Source organism: Mytilus galloprovincialis, chromosome 4, assembly GCF_965363235.1.
Source record: "Mytilus galloprovincialis chromosome 4, xbMytGall1.hap1.1, whole genome shotgun sequence".
Taxonomy (NCBI): Eukaryota; Metazoa; Mollusca; class Bivalvia; order Mytilida; family Mytilidae; genus Mytilus; species Mytilus galloprovincialis.
In genome coordinates, this window is record NC_134841.1 from 53,530,002 (window position 1) to 53,550,412 (window position 20,411).

Below are 20,411 nucleotides of genomic sequence, written 5' to 3' on the forward strand. Positions count from 1 at the left end.
GGGAGTTTTGGTCCCAACATTTTAGGAATTAGGGGCCAAAAAGGGCCCAAATAAGCATTTTCTTGGTTTTCGCACTATAACTTTAGTTTAAGTGAATAGAAATCTATGAAATTTTGACACAAGGTTTATGACCACAAAAGGAAGGTTGGGATTGATTTTGGGAGTTTTGGTTCCAAGAGTTTAGGAAATAAGGGCCAAAAAAGGGCCCAAATAAGCATTTTCTTGGTTTTCGCACTATAACTTTAGTATAAGTAAATAGAAATCAATGAAATTTTGACACAAGGTTTATGACTACAAAAGGAAGGTTGGGATTGATTTTGGGAGTTTTGGTTCCAAGAGTTTAGGAAATAAGGGCCAAAAAAGGGCCCAAATAAGCATTTTCTTGGTTTTCGCACTATAACTTTAGTATAAGTAAATAGAAATCAATGAAATTTTAACACAAGGTTTATGACCACAATAGGAAGGTTGGGATTGATTTTTGGAGTTGAGGTCACAACAGTTTATGAATTAGGGGCCAAAAAGGGGCCCAAATAAGCATTATTCTTGGTTTTCGCACCATAACTTTAGTATAAGTAAATAGAAATCTATGAAATTTAAACACAAGGTTTATGACCATAAAAGGAAGGTTGGGTTTGATTTTGGGAGTTTTGGTCCTAACAGTTTAAGAATAAGGGGCCCAAAGGGTCCAAAATTGAACTTTGTGTGATTTCATCAAAAATTGAATAATTGGGGTTCTTTGATATGCCGAATCTAACTATGTATTTAGATTCTTAATTTTTGGTCCCGTTTTCAAATTGGTCTACATTAAGGTCCAAAGGGTCCAAAATTAAACTTATGATTTTAACAAAAATTGAATCCTTGGGGTTCTTTGATATGCTGAATTTAAAAATGTACTTAGATTTTTAATTATTGGCCTAGTTTTCAAGTTGGTCCAAATGGGGGTCCAAAATTAAACTTTGTTTGATTTCATCAAAAATTGAATAAATGGGTTCTTTGATATGCCAAATCTAACTGTGTATGTAGATTCTTAATTTTTGGTCCAGTTTTCAAATTGGTCTACATTAAGGTCCAAAGGGTCCAAAATTAAAATAAGTTTGATTTTAACAAAAATTAAATTCTTGGGCTTATTTGATATGATTTATCTAAATATGTACTTTGATTTTTGATTATGGGCCCAGTTTTCAAGTTGGTCCAAATCAGGATTCCATATCAAGTATTGTCAATAGCAAGAAATTTTCAATTGCACAGTATTGCACAATAGCAAGAAATATCTAATTGCACAATATTGTGCAATAGCAATTAATTTTCAATTGGAGTTATCTTTCTTTGTATAGAATAGTAGTTGATAATATATGTTGGAAATTTGCCAGACATGACTATGATGTCATTTTCTATTTTTATTTGCCAATAACTTTATGTAAATAACTTCATTGGAAATTTGCCAATATAAAATGTTGCTGATGAAGCTTTTTTTCCTTATCTTATCTAAAATGTTTTTAGATAATGTATGTTGGACATTTGCCAGACATGACTATGATGTCATTATCTATTTTTATTTGCCAATAACTTTATGTAAATAACTTCATTGGAAATTTGCCAATATAAAATGTTGCTGATGAAGTTTTTTTTATTGTTTTATACAATAAACAATGTATATTCACTTTTACTACCAACCAATCTTTACCATTCAGTGATATCAAGCACTTTATTTTACATTTTAATATTTTATGATGTATTTAAAAGAGTAGTTATTGTTGCAAACTCCATTAGAAATTTGAATTGATATCAGTTTTGGAAAAAGGGAAACGGGGATGTGAAAAAAAAGGGGGGGGGGGGGTTTAAATTTTTCTCATTTCAGATTTCATAAATAAAAAGAAAATTTCTTCAAACATTTTTTTGAGAGGATTAATATTCAACAGCATATTGAATTGCTCAAAGGCAAAAAAAAACTTTTAAGTTCATTAGACCACATTCGTTCTGTGTCAGAAACCTATGCTGTGTCATGATCAACTATTTAATTTTAGATTTAAAAAGTTTGAAGAAGAAATCTTTAATTGATTTGTAAAATCTTGACATTTGTTTTGTGTAAAAAAAAACCATGTAATGTCAAAAATTTGATCACAATCCAAATTCAGAGCTGTATCACGCTTGAATGTTTTGTCCATACTTGCCCCAACTGTTCAGGGTTCGACCTCTGCGGTCGTATAAAGCTGCGCCCTGCGGAGCACCTGGTTGGTTATTATCTTGAATATTATTATAGATAGAGATAAACTGTAAACAGCAATAATGTTCAGCAAAGTAAGATCTACAAATAAGTCAACATGACCAAAATGGTCAGTTGACCACTTTAGGAGTTATTGCCCTTTATAGTCAATTTTTAACCATTTTTCGTAAATCTTAGTAATCTTTTAGAAAAATCTTCTCCTCTGAAACTACTGGGCCAAATTTAACCAAACTTGGCCATAATCATCATTGGGGTATCTAGTTTAAAAAATGTGTCCGGTGACCCGCCCAACCAACCAAGATGGCCGCCATGGCTAAAAATAGAACATGGGGGTAAAATGCAGTTTTTGGCTTATAACTCAAAAACCAAAGCATTTAGAGCAAATCTGACACTGTAGTAAAATTGTTCATCAGGTCAAGATCTATCTGCCCTGAAATTTTCAGATGAATCGGACATTCCGTTGTTGGGTTGCTGCCCCTGAAATGGTAGTTTTAAAGAAATTTTGCTGTTTTTATACGACCGCAAAATTTGAAAAATTTTTCGTCGTATATTGCTATCACGTTGGCGTCTGCGTCGTCGTCGTCGTCCGGCGTCCGAATACTTTTAGTTTTCGCACTCTAACTTTAGTAAAAGTAAATGGAAATCTATGAAATTTTAACACAAGGTTTATGACCACAAAAGGAAGGTTGGTATTGATTTTGGGAGTTTTGGTCCCAACATTTTAGGAATTAGGGGCCAAAAAGGGCCCAAATAAGCATTTTCTTGGTTTTCGCACTATAACTTTAGTTTAAGTGAATAGAAATCTATGAAATTTTGACACAAGGTTTATGACCACAAAAGGAAGGTTGGGATTGATTTTGGGAGTTTTGGTTCCAAGAGTTTAGGAAATAAGGGCCAAAAAAGGGCCCAAATAAGCATTTTCTTGGTTTTCGCACTATAACTTTAGTATAAGTAAATAGAAATCAATGAAATTTTGACACAAGGTTTATGACTACAAAAGGAAGGTTGGGATTGATTTTGGGAGTTTTGGTTCCAAGAGTTTAGGAAATAAGGGCCAAAAAAGGGCCCAAATAAGCATTTTCTTGGTTTTCGCACTATAACTTTAGTATAAGTAAAAAGAAATCAATGAAATTTTAACACAAGGTTTATGACCACAATAGGAAGGTTGGGATTGATTTTTGGAGTTGAGGTCACAACAGTTTATGAATTAGGGGCCAAAAAGGGGCCCAAATAAGCATTATTCTTGGTTTTCGCACCATAACTTTAGTATAAGTAAATAGAAATCTATGAAATTTAAACACAAGGTTTATGACCATAAAAGGAAGGTTGGGTTTGATTTTGGGAGTTTTGGTCCTAACAGTTTAAGAATAAGGGGCCCAAAGGGTCCAAAATTGAACTTTGTGTGATTTCATCAAAAATTGAATAATTGGGGTTCTTTGATATGCCGAATCTAACTATGTATTTAGATTCTTAATTTTTGGTCCCGTTTTCAAATTGGTCTACATTAAGGTCCAAAGGGTCCAAAATTAAACTTATGATTTTAACAAAAATTGAATCCTTGGGGTTCTTTGATATGCTGAATTTAAAAATGTACTTAGATTTTTAATTATTGGCCTAGTTTTCAAGTTGGTCCAAATGGGGGTCCAAAATTAAACTTTGTTTGATTTCATCAAAAATTGAATAAATGGGTTCTTTGATATGCCAAATCTAACTGTGTATGTAGATTCTTAATTTTTGGTCCAGTTTTCAAATTGGTCTACATTAAGGTCCAAAGGGTCCAAAATTAAAATAAGTTTGATTTTAACAAAAATTAAATTCTTGGGCTTATTTGATATGATTTATCTAAATATGTACTTTGATTTTTGATTATGGGCCCAGTTTTCAAGTTGGTCCAAATCAGGATTCCATATCAAGTATTGTCAATAGCAAGAAATTTTCAATTGCACAGTATTGCACAATAGCAAGAAATATCTAATTGCACAATATTGTGCAATAGCAATTAATTTTCAATTGGAGTTATCTTTCTTTGTATAGAATAGTAGTTGATAATATATGTTGGAAATTTGCCAGACATGACTATGATGTCATTTTCTATTTTTATTTGCCAATAACTTTATGTAAATAACTTCATTGGAAATTTGCCAATATAAAATGTTGCTGATGAAGCTTTTTTTCCTTATCTTATCTAAAATGTTTTTAGATAATGTATGTTGGACATTTGCCAGACATGACTATGATGTCATTATCTATTTTTATTTGCCAATAACTTTATGTAAATAACTTCATTGGAAATTTGCCAATATAAAATGTTGCTGATGAAGTTTTTTTTATTGTTTTATACAATAAACAATGTATATTCACTTTTACTACCAACCAATCTTTACCATTCAGTGATATCAAGCACTTTATTTTACATTTTAATATTTTATGATGTATTTAAAAGAGTAGTTATTGTTGCAAACTCCATTAGAAATTTGAATTGATATCAGTTTTGGAAAAAGGGAAACGGGGATGTGAAAAAAAAGGGGGGGGGGGGTTTAAATTTTTCTCATTTCAGATTTCATAAATAAAAAGAAAATTTCTTCAAACATTTTTTTGAGAGGATTAATATTCAACAGCATATTGAATTGCTCAAAGGCAAAAAAAAACTTTTAAGTTCATTAGACCACATTCGTTCTGTGTCAGAAACCTATGCTGTGTCATGATCAACTATTTAATTTTAGATTTAAAAAGTTTGAAGAAGAAATCTTTAATTGATTTGTAAAATCTTGACATTTGTTTTGTGTAAAAAAAAACCATGTAATGTCAAAAATTTGATCACAATCCAAATTCAGAGCTGTATCACGCTTGAATGTTTTGTCCATACTTGCCCCAACTGTTCAGGGTTCGACCTCTGCGGTCGTATAAAGCTGCGCCCTGCGGAGCACCTGGTTGGTTATTATCTTGAATATTATTATAGATAGAGATAAACTGTAAACAGCAATAATGTTCAGCAAAGTAAGATCTACAAATAAGTCAACATGACCAAAATGGTCAGTTGACCACTTTAGGAGTTATTGCCCTTTATAGTCAATTTTTAACCATTTTTCGTAAATCTTAGTAATCTTTTAGAAAAATCTTCTCCTCTGAAACTACTGGGCCAAATTTAACCAAACTTGGCCATAATCATCATTGGGGTATCTAGTTTAAAAAATGTGTCCGGTGACCCGCCCAACCAACCAAGATGGCCGCCATGGCTAAAAATAGAACATGGGGGTAAAATGCAGTTTTTGGCTTATAACTCAAAAACCAAAGCATTTAGAGCAAATCTGACACTGTAGTAAAATTGTTCATCAGGTCAAGATCTATCTGCCCTGAAATTTTCAGATGAATCGGACATTCCGTTGTTGGGTTGCTGCCCCTGAAATGGTAGTTTTAAAGAAATTTTGCTGTTTTTATACGACCGCAAAATTTGAAAAATTTTTCGTCGTATATTGCTATCACGTTGGCGTCTGCGTCGTCGTCGTCGTCCGGCGTCCGAATACTTTTAGTTTTCGCACTCTAACTTTAGTAAAAGTAAATGGAAATCTATGAAATTTTAACACAAGGTTTATGACCACAAAAGGAAGGTTGGTATTGATTTTGGGAGTTTTGGTCCCAACATTTTAGGAATTAGGGGCCAAAAAGGGCCCAAATAAGCATTTTCTTGGTTTTCGCACTATAACTTTAGTTTAAGTGAATAGAAATCTATGAAATTTTGACACAAGGTTTATGACCACAAAAGGAAGGTTGGGATTGATTTTGGGAGTTTTGGTTCCAAGAGTTTAGGAAATAAGGGCCAAAAAAGGGCCCAAATAAGCATTTTCTTGGTTTTCGCACTATAACTTTAGTATAAGTAAATAGAAATCAATGAAATTTTGACACAAGGTTTATGACCACAAAAGGAAGGTTGGGATTGATTTTGGGAGTTTTGGTTCCAAGAGTTTAGGAAATAAGGGCCAAAAAAGGGCCCAAATAAGCATTTTCTTGGTTTTCGCACTATAACTTTAGTATAAGTAAATAGAAATCAATGAAATTTTAACACAAGGTTTATGACCACAATAGGAAGGTTGGGATTGATTTTTGGAGTTGAGGTCACAACAGTTTATGAATTAGGGGCCAAAAAGGGGCCCAAATAAGCATTATTCTTGGTTTTCGCACCATAACTTTAGTATAAGTAAATAGAAATCTATGAAATATAAACACAAGGTTTATGACCATAAAAGGAAGGTTGGGTTTGATTTTGGGAGTTTTGGTCCTAACAGTTTAAGAATAAGGGGCCCAAAGGGTCCAAAATTGAACTTTGTGTGATTTCATCAAAAATTGAATAATTGGGGTTCTTTGATATGCCGAATCTAACTATGTATTTAGATTCTTAATTTTTGGTCCCGTTTTCAAATTGGTCTACATTAAGGTCCAAAGGGTCCAAAATTAAACTTATGATTTTAACAAAAATTGAATCCTTGGGGTTCTTTGATATGCTGAATTTAAAAATGTACTTAGATTTTTAATTATTGGCCTAGTTTTCAAGTTGGTCCAAATGGGGGTCCAAAATTAAACTTTGTTTGATTTCATCAAAAATTGAATAAATGGGTTCTTTGATATGCCAAATCTAACTGTGTATGTAGATTCTTAATTTTTGGTCCAGTTTTCAAATTGGTCTACATTAAGGTCCAAAGGGTCCAAAATTAAAATAAGTTTGATTTTAACAAAAATTAAATTCTTGGGCTTATTTGATATGATTTATCTAAATATGTACTTTGATTTTTGATTATGGGCCCAGTTTTCAAGTTGGTCCAAATCAGGATTCCATATCAAGTATTGTCAATAGCAAGAAATTTTCAATTGCACAGTATTGCACAATAGCAAGAAATATCTAATTGCACAATATTGTGCAATAGCAATTAATTTTCAATTGGAGTTATCTTTCTTTGTATAGAATAGTAGTTGATAATATATGTTGGAAATTTGCCAGACATGACTATGATGTCATTTTCTATTTTTATTTGCCAATAACTTTATGTAAATAACTTCATTGGAAATTTGCCAATATAAAATGTTGCTGATGAAGCTTTTTTTCCTTATCTTATCTAAAATGTTTTTAGATAATGTATGTTGGACATTTGCCAGACATGACTATGATGTCATTATCTATTTTTATTTGCCAATAACTTTATGTAAATAACTTCATTGGAAATTTGCCAATATAAAATGTTGCTGATGAAGTTTTTTTTATTGTTTTATACAATAAACAATGTATATTCACTTTTACTACCAACCAATCTTTACCATTCAGTGATATCAAGCACTTTATTTTACATTTTAATATTTTATGATGTATTTAAAAGAGTAGTTATTGTTGCAAACTCCATTAGAAATTTGAATTGATATCAGTTTTGGAAAAAGGGAAACGGGGATGTGAAAAAAAGGGGGGGGGGGGTTTAAATTTTTCTCATTTCAGATTTCATAAATAAAAAGAAAATTTCTTCAAACATTTTTTTGAGAGGATTAATATTCAACAGCATATTGAATTGCTCAAAGGCAAAAAAAAACTTTTAAGTTCATTAGACCACATTCGTTCTGTGTCAGAAACCTATGCTGTGTCATGATCAACTATTTAATTTTAGATTTAAAAAGTTTGAAGAAGAAATCTTTAATTGATTTGTAAAATCTTGACATTTGTTTTGTGTAAAAAAAAACCATGTAATGTCAAAAATTTGATCACAATCCAAATTCAGAGCTGTATCACGCTTGAATGTTTTGTCCATACTTGCCCCAACTGTTCAGGGTTCGACCTCTGCGGTCGTATAAAGCTGCGCCCTGCGGAGCACCTGGTTGGTTATTATCTTGAATATTATTATAGATAGAGATAAACTGTAAACAGCAATAATGTTCAGCAAAGTAAGATCTACAAATAAGTCAACATGACCAAAATGGTCAGTTGACCACTTTAGGAGTTATTGCCCTTTATAGTCAATTTTTAACCATTTTTCGTAAATCTTAGTAATCTTTTAGAAAAATCTTCTCCTCTGAAACTACTGGGCCAAATTTAACCAAACTTGGCCATAATCATCATTGGGGTATCTAGTTTAAAAAATATGTCCGGTGACCCGCCCAACCAACCAAGATGGCCGCCATGGCTAAAAGTAGAACATAGGTGTAAAATGCAGTTTTTGACTTATAACTCAAAAACCAAAGCATTTAGAGCAATCTGACATGGGGTAAAATTGTTCATCAGGTCAAGTTCTATCTGCCCTGAAATTTTCAGATGAATCGGACATTTCGTTGTTGGGTTGCTGCCCCTGAAATGGTAATTTTAAGGAAATTTTGCTGTTTTTGGTTATTATCTTGAATATTATTATAGATACAGATAAACTGTACACAGCAATAATGTTCAGCAAAGTAAGATCTTCAAATAAGTCAACATGACCAAAATGGTCAGTTGACCACTTTAGGAGTTATTGCCCTTTATAGTCAATTTTTAACCATTTTTCGTAAATCTTAGTAATCTTTTAGAAAAATCTTCTCCTCTGAAACTACTGGGCCAAATTTAACCAAACTTGGCCATAATCATCATTGGGGTATCTAGTTAAAAAAATGTGTCCGGTAACTTGGCCAACAAACCAAGATGGCCGCCATGGCTAAAAATAGAACATGGGGGTAAAATGCAGTTTTTGGCTTATAACTCAAAAACCAAAGCATTAAGAGCAAATCTGACAGGAAGTAAAATTGTTGATCAGGTCACGATCTATCTGCCCTGGAATTTTCAGATGAATCGGATAATCGGTTGTTAGGTTGCTGCCCCTGAATTGATAATTTTGAGGAAATTTTGCTGTTTTTTTGTTATTATCTTGAATATTATTATAGATAGAGATAAACTGTAAACAACAATAATGTAGAGCAAAGTAAGAACTAAAAATAAGTCAGTATGACCAAAATAGTCAATTGACCCCCTAAGGAGTTATTGCCCTTCATAGTCAATTTTTAACAATTTTCTTAAAATTTGAAGATTTTCAATAACATTTTCCACAGAAAGTACTGTTATAGATAGAGATAATTGTAAGCAGCAAGAATTTTTAGTAAAGTAAGATCTACAAACACATCACCATCACCAAAACACAATTTTGTCATGAATTCATCTGTGTCCATTGTTTAATATTCACATAGACCAAGGTGAGCGACACAGGCTCTTTAGAGCCTCTAGTTTGTCGTTTTTCTCCCAAAATAACTCAGTCTGAATAATCATAAGAATGGATGACAAATGCGACTATGCATGTTACATATAGGACACAAAGGAAGAGAAGCGACACCCAAAATGAGGTCTTCTCTTTAATAGTATAGATAATGAACATATTTTAACTATAAGTAAAAAATCGTTAATTTTCCCTTTAAAAAGGCAAGACATTTCAGCGTGTGCACCCTTGTTGTCTGTGGCAACTAAACAAGTTGATGTCAAATGTAAACATCCGACATTTATTAAAAGGCATCTTGTCAAATTTGATAAATTAAAAAAGAATATTATTATAAATGTGAGTTTTTTAAATTTATTTTTGAAGAAATATCATGTTAATCCATTCCAGAAATCATAATGTTGACTGACATTAGCTACAAGATTATATGCTTGTTGTCATGCAATCAGAACTATTTATACATAATGATTGCATCAGAATATACATTACTGCCAGATTGTGAAGTCTAGGCCTACAGCTTTCCTTTAGGGAAAAATTACAGTGGAATGGCCAAAAAATAATTAAGGACATTAAACATCAATTAAACCATTTAGAAAGTGAATGTCCACTAAATTTGAAGCTTTGTGATAAGCATAAGTGAATTACTTGAATTGTGGTTGGTTTGATAATACCAGAGTTAGGCTTTCCTACATCCACCAACCAAAAAGTATACCAATAGCAATGTACCTCTTCAATCATTTAGAATAAAATGTCATTTATGCCATTTGTTTTAGAAGGATTGCACTCATTTAATGAAATAATTGGACAGACTAAAAAAAATCTTCAACAGTAAAAAACTTCATTGGTTTAAAGATGTACATGAATTAACCTGATTTTTATAGGTGTTACTGGCAGACAATACATCACCAGACCATTTTGCAGTTCAACTTCAGGATGCAGAGATATTAACAGCCGTTGACGAACTGTTGAACAAAATGAATAATGTAAGTTGTAATATAATAATGCTATATATTCAGTAAAATTGGGAAAACTATTTGTAAGAAACTTATAAAAGAAAAAAAATTGTCTTTGTTACAGCAAAAATATTTGAGTATTAAGGATTTTTTATAAAAGTTGCTTTGAAACTGAAAAACAAAATCAGTTTTGTTGAAAAAGCGAGATATAGCAATCCTACATTGTGTGTTATTTTTATTGCAGCGTTATCCACACACTTCTTTTTCTACTTTTAAACATGTACCCTACTGTAAATGGATACATGTTTTGACGGAATAAAATTCGAGGCAATTATCTATCAGTCGTATCTGGTTGCCTAATGTATTTTTTCATACAGTAAATATGAAACAAAAACAATAAATAAGATACAAAAATGGAGGTTACAAGACATATTTTGAACCCTAATATTACAATTTTCAGTCTCGTCTGGAATATATGACCGTTTTGGAAGCCATGCCTCATGGTTAAATAAGAGCTTAATTACACTTTAACAAAGTAGATATACAATTTAGACAGTTTTTTATATTCTTTTGCAAATTGATATTTGATAACTTTCTCTGTTCAACATCTAACAGTTTTACAACACTGGTGGAGAGATTGTACAGTCCCCCAATATTGGGATGGTGTATGCAGCACAGTTTAGTGCTGATAATAACTGGTATAGGGCAAGAGTGGATGCTATCAATGGAGATTCTGTCGCTGTCACATACATTGATTATGGCAATACAGAAAACTTATTAGCAGAGAAACTTCGACTACTATCTATTGATATGACGAGTATGAAGTCTGCAGTAAGTATACCATTTTCCTTCTCTGAGAAAGACGGAGGAACTTATGTTTTTGTCTTTTGTAAGGACTCATTCCAAGAAATTGTCTCCTTAATAAAGTATGTAATTCTACAAAAATCACTTTTACAGCATAATTGGTTTTGAATGCATTAGAAAATAGCTAAAGGTTGTGAAAATTTCATTTGAGTCAATACCAACAATGTTCAGTGTATTTGGTGGGAAGTTTTACTTGAGGAAACTTATCTAATTTTCGTGACAGTTTCAGTTTTTGACTTACAATATCACACTAAAAACAGATGAGACATATCTTCAAGTTCATATCTACAATGTATGTAAAATAAATAACATTTATTATTTTTTATGATAGAGAATTTCCTTGAAATGCAATTCAAAATATACTGCAACTGATTTCATTTAAAAAATGAGATTTAGGCAACGTTTTGGTGGACTATTTTCTGTAGCAAATAGGGACCTTCCTTTGGTCATAAACATGACGTCATGAGAAGCAGACCAAAGAAATATTTCATCAATGCTAAGATTGACTTAATAAAGTTCTGTAAATGTCCAGGGAACAAGTACCTAACATCTATCTACCTTTTGGATTTTTTTCTTATGTTTGCCTCTAAATCATTTTCATATGCCTGTGTATGGGACATATAAGGGTATACTGTTGTCAGTCATTGTCAACTTGTTGGAAAATAACTCGAAGCACATTAACCAATTTGCATGAAACTTAAGTGAATTGTTTATATGCATTGTTGTGAGCTCCTTTTCGCATACCTGCCAACCTTTGAAAATCCCCATGGCTTTTTTAGCTCACCTGGCCTAAAAGGCCAAGTGAGCTTTTCTCATCACTTGGCGTCCGGCGTCCGTCGTCGTTAACTTTTACAAAAATCTTCTCCTCTGAAACTACTTGGCCAAATTAATCCAAACTTGGCCACAATCATCTTTTGGGTTAGTAGTTTGAAAAATGTGTCCGGTGACCCGGCCATCAAACCAAGATGGCCACCATGGCTAAAAATAAAACATGGGGTAAAATGCAGTTTTTGGCTTATAACTCAAAACCCAAAGCATTTAGAGCAAATCTGACATGGGGTAAAATTGTTTATCAGTTTAAGATCTATCTGCCCTAAAATTTTCAGATGAATCGGACAACCCGTTGTTGGGTTGCTGGCCCTGAATTAGTAATTTTAAGGAAATTTTGCTCTTTTTGGTTATTATCTTGAATATTATTATAGATAGAGATAAACAGTAAACAGCAATAATGTTCAGCAAAGTAAGATTTACAAATAAGTCAACATGACTGAAATGGTCAGTTGACCCCTTTAGGAGTTATTGCCCTTTATAGTCAATTTTTATACCCCCGCTTTAAAAAAGGGGGGGTATACTGTTTTACCTCTGTCTGTCAGTCCGTCCGTCCATCAGTCCGTCCGTCCATCAGTCCGTCCGTCCGTCAGTCAGTCAGTCCGTCCCATGAAACTTTCGTCACATTTTTCTCAGGAACTACACATCCACCCTTTCTGTAATTTGGTATCAACATTTATATATGTCAGCCATACTGTGTGATGCGTTTTCAGATTCATCACTTGACAACTTCCTGTTTACCGAACACTTGTCTGATTTTACACATGATAGCCAAGTTGAAAATTTTCGTCACATTTTTCTCAGGAACTACAATACAAGGATTTCTGAAATTTGGTTTCAGGATTTATATAAGTCAGCTATACCGTGTGATGCGTTTTCAGATTCATCACTCGACAACTTCCTGTTTACCGAACACTTGTATGATTTTACACATGATAACCAAGTTGAAAATTTTCGTCACATTTTTCTCAGGAACTACAATACAAGGATTTCTGAAATTTGGTTTCAGGATTTATATAAGTCAGCTATACCGTGTGATGCGTTTTCAGATTCATCACTCGACAACTTCCTGTTTACCGAACACTTGTATGATTTTACACATGATAACCAAGTTAAAAATTTTCGTCACATTTTTCTCAGGAACTACAATACAAGGATTTCTGAAATTTGGTTTCAGGATTTTTATAAGTCAGCTATACCGTGTGATGCGTTTTCAGATTCATCACTCGACAACTTCCTGTTTACCGAACACTTGCATATTTTTACACTATTAATATTATCCACTTGCGGCGGGGGTATCATCAGTGAGCAGTAGCTCGCAGTTTCACTTGTTATCCATTTTTCGTAAATCTTAGTAATCTTTTACAAAAATCTTCTCCTATGAAACTACTTGGCCACAATCATCTTTTGGGTTAGTAGTTTGAAAAATTTGTCCGGTGACCCGGCCATCCAACCAAGATGGCCGCCATGGCTAAAAATAGAACATGGGGTAAAATGCAGTTTTTGGTTTATAACTCAAAACCCAAAGCATTTAGAGCAAATCTGACATGGGGTAAAATTGACCTGTTATCAGGTCAACATTTATCTGCTCTGAAATTTTCAGATGAATCGGACAACCTGTTGTCGGGTTGCTGACCCTGAATTGTTAGTTTTAAGGAAATTTTGCTGTTTTTGGTCATTATCTTGAATATTATTATTGATAGAGATAAAGTGTAAACAACAATAATGTTCAGCAAAGTAAGATTTACAAATAAGTCAACATGACCGAAATGGTCAATTGACCCCCTTAGGAGTTATTGTTCTTTATAGTAAATTTTTAACAATTTTCATAAAATTTGTAAATTTTTACTATCATTTTCCACTGAAACTAATGGGCCAAGTTCATTATAGATAGAGATAATTTTAATCAGCAAGAATGTTCAGTAAAGTAAGATGTACAAACACATCACCATCACCAAAACACAATTTTGTCATGAATCCATCTGCTTCCTTTAATATTCACATAGACCAAGGTGAGCGACACAGGCTCTTTAGAGCCTCTAGTTTTGAGTGGGACAACAATTTCAAAGGTTACAATTTTTTGCGTGTGTTGTTTTGTGGTATAGAAAAATGTAATATCTGCTTGCAAGCCTTATTCTTAATTTGCATGATTTTATTTATTTAATCAGTAGAAAAGATGAACATGTAGCTAGAAAACCAGGATTAATTTTCTTGTGTAAAAATATTAAATGATTGTTGACTTTTCCAATTTAGAATTATGCACAAACATGAAAAAGAAGTAAATTCATGTGATCCTTGTGTTTTTTACAAAAAAATATTTTTTATCACTTGAAATGTACCACTCATAAAAGGGGTAGTCAGTACATTGAGGGGTTGTTCCCAACCTGTTAAATACAAAAATGACAACTCTGTCAACTGTAGGGATTGATATGTTACAACAAGTTTAAGTCAATAACTAAGTAAATAAACTAATATTTGTTATCTTTATGGTAGTACTGCATCATTGAATTTTGTCAATTAGTCAGGCTTTTATTCTTAGCTGTATAAGAACCTCCTTGCAGATTGAAAATTCAACTGCCATGTTCATTATTCTACAATTCTTACTAACACAGAGAAAAACAATACAAGTACAAAATTTAACATGTCTCTATAGTCCATGAGAGAAAAAGTTTTTAGTTTAAACATATTTATTTATAGTGGATTGGGAAACAAGTTACTACAGCTTATATTAAACCTGTTCCACTTTATGGGTGTGAGTGCTGCCTTGTGGCATTATCCTGCTTTTTTTCTCCAAATCTACAAGGGTGTCTTTTACGTGCAAGAGATATTGGTTTCTCTTAACACGGTCCAGCCGTCCCCTTCTGATAGACTATCATCCTTAAACAAGACCATATTCGCAAATGGTGTTGAGAAAGAGCCGAAAATTCTGTTCCTGAAATTTTCTCCCAGGAGCTAGGTCTAGTATATTCAGTGTGTGGAAGGATTGTTAGGTGTACATGTCTAACTGGCAGGTGTCTTGACCTCATTTTCATGGTTCAGTGTTTGTGTTTTGGTCTGCTTTTCTTATACTGTATGCAATAGGTCTATGGTCTACTATATTTGGTGTATGGAATGATTGTAAGGTGCACAGGCCTAGCTGGCAGAACCTGTGTTATCTGACCTTAACCTCATTTTCATTGTTCAGTGGTTAAAGATAAGTTTTTGAGTTTTGGTCTTGTTTTCTAATACTATATGCAATTAGGTCAACTATATTTGGTGTATGGAAATATTTGATGATCTATATGTCAGTCGCACAGGTTTTATTTGACCTTGACCTCATTTTCACAGTTCATTGCTCAGTGTTAAGTTATTGTGTTTTTGTCTGTTTTACTTAAACTATAAGCAATAGCTACAACAAATATAGTTGACCTATAATACGTCAACTATATTTGTTGTATGGAAGAATTGTTAGCCTGGCCTGGTTCATCTGACCTTGACCTCATTTTCATGGTTCATTGGTCAATGTTTAGTTTTCTTGGTTAATTGTTAAGTTTATGTGACAGTTGTAATAAAGCTTTATATTTAGGAATTTCAACATGATATCAATGAAAAGTAAAGAAGACGAGACATTTAAGCGTGTGCACTCTTGGTTTTTAAATTTCTGATATGACATTGAGGAGTTATTGAAAAATGGATGGGCTTATCATGCACTTACAGCACAGTTCTTTATTGCTATCCTCTATTTCTAATTGTATAATTTATTGTATACATTACATTTATATATAACGATTGTTCAGCTCAAACTTATATGGACACTTTAAAAGGTTAGTTTAAAAATATATAAATCTAAACATCAAAATCCACTTTGCCAATATGAATATCTTTGTTTTTCTATCATACTGATCTTTGTTTACAGGCAATTATATGTCAGCTTGATGGTTTACAAGCAGTAGGAGGTTCTTGGAGTAGAAAAGCTATTGACAAATTTAAAACACTAGTAATCCCAGTAATTGTCAGTGGGGTTTTAACCAAAGTCATTGCTTCTTCAGTACATAACAGAATTCATAAGGTCAAAGTTATGGATCATAATGGTGTTGATGTTGGTCAAACCCTGGTTAATGATGGGTTTGCTACAAAGGGAGGTGCAATGGATCTGTCACAAACAAAGAGTGAATTGAGGTAAGAAAAAACAAAATTTCATGAATGAATGAACCAGCTATTCAAAAGAGTTCTAAGGAGAAGATTTATAAACAACTATAGAACACCATACGGTCATCAACAATGAGAAAAACTCAAACCATATAGTAAGCTATAAAAGGCCCTGTGGAACAATTCAAACAAAACTAACGACTGAACGAGTAACGAAGCTTAATACAACAAAACTCAGATCAAGTAAAAATTTGGGTAGTGTCACTTTTACCGTCATTAAGATATGCCCCTATCCTATATAACTTTATATGCAAGCAGGGGCATCATCTGTGTCCCATGGACACATTCCCCATTTATTTTTTGACATATAGGAAGAAGGTGGTATAAGTGCCAATGAGACAACTCTCCATCCAAGTAACAATTTATAAAAGTAAACCATTATAGGTCAAGGTACGGCCTTCAACACGTAGCCTTGGCTTACACTGAACAGCAAGCTATAAAGGGCCCCAAAAATTACTAGTATGAAACCATTCAAACGGGAAAACCAATGGTCTAATCTATATAAAAACAAGAAACAAGAAACCTGTATGAACTACATAAACAGACGACAACTACTGTACATCAGATTCCAGACTTAAGACAGGTGCACACATTTGCTGCTGGATTAAACATTTTAATGGTGCCAAACCTTCTCCCTTTTCTGAAACATTAGTACAACATCACAACATAGAAAGACACAGTATAAAATATCTATTGGAAGGCTTAACTCAATCAAAAAACGCAAATAAATACACAATGAACAAATACATCACCATACGGTCGTCAACAATAACGGTGTCTAATCAGCAATAGCCTGGTATATTTATGACATATGTGAATACAAATTCATGGGAGAAATTAATTAATTAGGATTTCACTAAGGATAAACTTATTCTCGGCCTGACATAATTAGTTCCATGGATGTGCCAATTGTTTGGTAATTGGATGTTCCAGTCCCAATTTGGATGTGCCATCACAATCTTACCCTAAATTATACATGCTTCATCACCAGGCTTAGTCAAGGGTGACTTAGTTTTTATGCCTGTATTTTACCATATTATTATATTTATGTGATAATCAATATTTAGTCCTGTGGATTATGCATTATAGTTAGTGAAATATGTATTTCCAGTAAATGGTAAATCAACTTACAATTTCCAAATGACCAAAAACTGGTTTCCTGACTAGAAATGGATTCTTCTGTTCACTAATCATCTTAGTGATGGAGCACTAAACTTCATATGATTAAGATTATACGTTTTAGGCAGTTATCTTGTGGCTGGGCAGATATTTCTCTGTTACAGGTGGGCACAATTGGTCCATAATGGCTGACCATCCAGACATAAATACACCTATAAAATTGGTTATTGCTGCAACCTTTACAGAGACTTACCCAAATGATATAATTATACCACAGTTTCCATACCACAAAGAGATGGTTAGGATTGGCTTGATGGGGGGGGTTATGGCTCAAACCGTTTGAAATTAGGGGCAATTAAAAGGGGGGATTGGTTTCCTGGTTAATGGGCAATTTAAAAGCAGCGTAACGGAGGAAATCAAAAAATAAATTTGTACAATGTTATACAATGTTGGACTACCTCCCTTTAACTACTTTATAATTATCTATTTAAGACTTTTTATGGTGTATTTAAATGAGTAATTATGGTTGCAAAGTCTATTGGAAATTTGAATTGAGATTATGAGCATATCTTGAGGGAAATATTTTTTTTTGGAAAAGGTGGGGAATCAAAGTTTTTTCCATATCAGATTTCAGAAAATAAACAAAATTTCTTCATATATATTTTTTTTTTGCAAAAAATAGGTTGGGTGGGGTTGGGTTCAATATTCAACAGCATAATGTATTTTTTTTTTTGGGGGGGGGGCAATTGGCAGGCACTGTGTATTAAGTTCTTTGACTACAGTTTTTCTGTGTTAGAAACCTATTGTGAGTCAAATATTTATTTATAATCCAAATTCAGACTTGTATCAAGCTGGAATATTGTGTTCATTATTGCTCCAACTGTTCAGGGTTGGACATCTGCGGTCGTATCCAGCTGCAGCGGATAAGCAATTTATTGTACATTGAAAATATTTTTTTTCAGATCACCAATCATGTCATCAGAACTGAAGAAGGTTGCAGATAGTCTACATGTAGGAAGCAAAGAAAATGTATTGGTCACTGAAAAGAATTCTCCTGTCTTATTTTATGGACAGATTGTACAAGAAGAGATAATTTCAAGATTTTCAACATTTGATCAGGCGCTTGTCATGGAAATGGATAGCTTGAGAGAAATTGTGCAATATAGGTACCTTCATAATGTTTATTACTGTTGATCTTAAATTGAATGAGAAAGTCTTACCATGTACACAATGCTTATTACCACTAAAAACAGATCAAGTTTGAATTTTAGGGTTCCATTCTCTAACTTGAGTTTGCATCAACCAAATTTTGTGAAACTTATATTATACTTATTACAAAAAAATTATGATCGAGTACAAATTCAGTTATGTCCCTTTATAACTTCATATGATGTGCAAGTGGGGGCATCATTTGTGTCCCATGGACACAGTCCCCATTTATTTTAAAAGGTATTACTCCAATTCTTTCCATAGGTTAGTAAGAGTCCGTATGATTATCAACTATCATGATTTTCAAATAATTACACTCGAAGGTGTAAGTAATAATTGGAAACAAATCCAGTCGTAGTTCGCCGCAGTTAATATTTCATTACCTGTTACATAATTAAATAGACACAATTTATAACACTGTATACACACATAATTAAATAGACTCAATTTATTAGGTAAACAGACAGAAAGTCACAGGACATAAAGTCACAAATTTGGTAGGACAAAAAGTCACAAATAATAATTTAACAATTGTTTGAATATATGAGAGAAATATCTTAAAATATTTACTTTTCAATACATATTTTCATATTAAAGTTTAGGAAATGTGTCATTATACTTGAAAAATTAAGATTTATTTAATTTTAATCCTGCAAAAAAAAGATTTCTTTTACACCATGAAGCCATTTAAGTGCCAAGCCACTTTGACATTTTGTTTTTTTAACAATTATTTGATTTACTTTGATATTTTTTTGATAAATTTTGTTTACAAAGTTAAATTTTATACAATAGTTCAAGAGAAATACAAAAATATTTTTGCAGAAATAAGTGTTTTTTATTTAAAGAAAATAGTCAGAAAACATGAATTGTGACTTTTTGTCCTATGACTTTTTGTCTGTGACTTTTTGTCCTATGACTTTTTGTCTGTGACTTTTTGTCCTATGACTTTTTGTCTGTGACTTTTTGTCCTGTGACTTTCTGTCCTACATTCATTTATTACACTGTATACACACATAATTAAATAGACACAATTTATTACACTGTATACACACATAATTAAATAGACACAATTTATTACACTGTATACACACATATTTAAATAGACACCATTTATTACACTGTATACACACATAATTAAATAGACACAATTTATTACACTGTATACACAACATAATTAAATAGACAGAATTTATTACACTGTATACACACATAATTAAATAGACACAATTTATTACACTGTATACACACATTCTTGACCTCAATGGTAGGCCAACAAATGTATTATTTATTATGATCTAAACTATTTTAAAATATTCTGTTGATTTTGCTAGCTAGCTAGCTGAATGAATAATCAGATGTGTGGGGTTCAAAGAAAGGCACCAAAGTTATAACGATATGTATAAATAATGCAAGCAAATTTTATTTCACTCAAAAAATCAGTGTTGTGATCATCTGACATGAGTCAATAATCAAATTCTAATTAATTATTGAAAATTTTCAGAATTTTGGATCGACGAGCAATAAACAAAATTGCATAACTCGTACCTGAGCATTTTCTGCAATAAAATGTATTTGTTAGTTCTACATTTATATCTCATTATATTGCTATTTAACAGTTATTGGAAATACCTCAGAGAAAAGTATTTGAACATTTAAATTATTTAGCCATTTATTTGTCTCCTACTGATGAAGTTAAAGGGCACTTTAGGTTTGCCCTCTACCTGTCTGTCCAACCGTCAGTCCGGCAAATCAGTTTTCCTGTCAGACTTTTTTTCTTCATGCTTATATATTATGATTTGATATTAGGTGTATTGTTTT

General features: G+C 32.6%; 1 protein-coding gene across 5 annotated transcripts in view; it reads left to right on the forward strand.

Annotated features, from left to right (window-relative positions):
• LOC143072430 (tudor domain-containing 6-like) overlaps positions 1-20,411 on the forward strand; it is a 77,677-nt gene that overhangs the window by 42,604 nt on the left and 14,662 nt on the right. For all 5 annotated transcript variants that reach the window (XM_076247349.1, XM_076247350.1, XM_076247351.1 and 2 more), the window contains exons 15-18: positions 10,314-10,415; positions 11,001-11,216; positions 15,973-16,235; positions 18,347-18,550. In XM_076247349.1, coding sequence (XP_076103464.1) covers positions 10,314-10,415; positions 11,001-11,216; positions 15,973-16,235; positions 18,347-18,550 — 785 coding nt within the window. The remainder of the gene's footprint in view (positions 1-10,313; positions 10,416-11,000; positions 11,217-15,972; positions 16,236-18,346; positions 18,551-20,411) is intronic.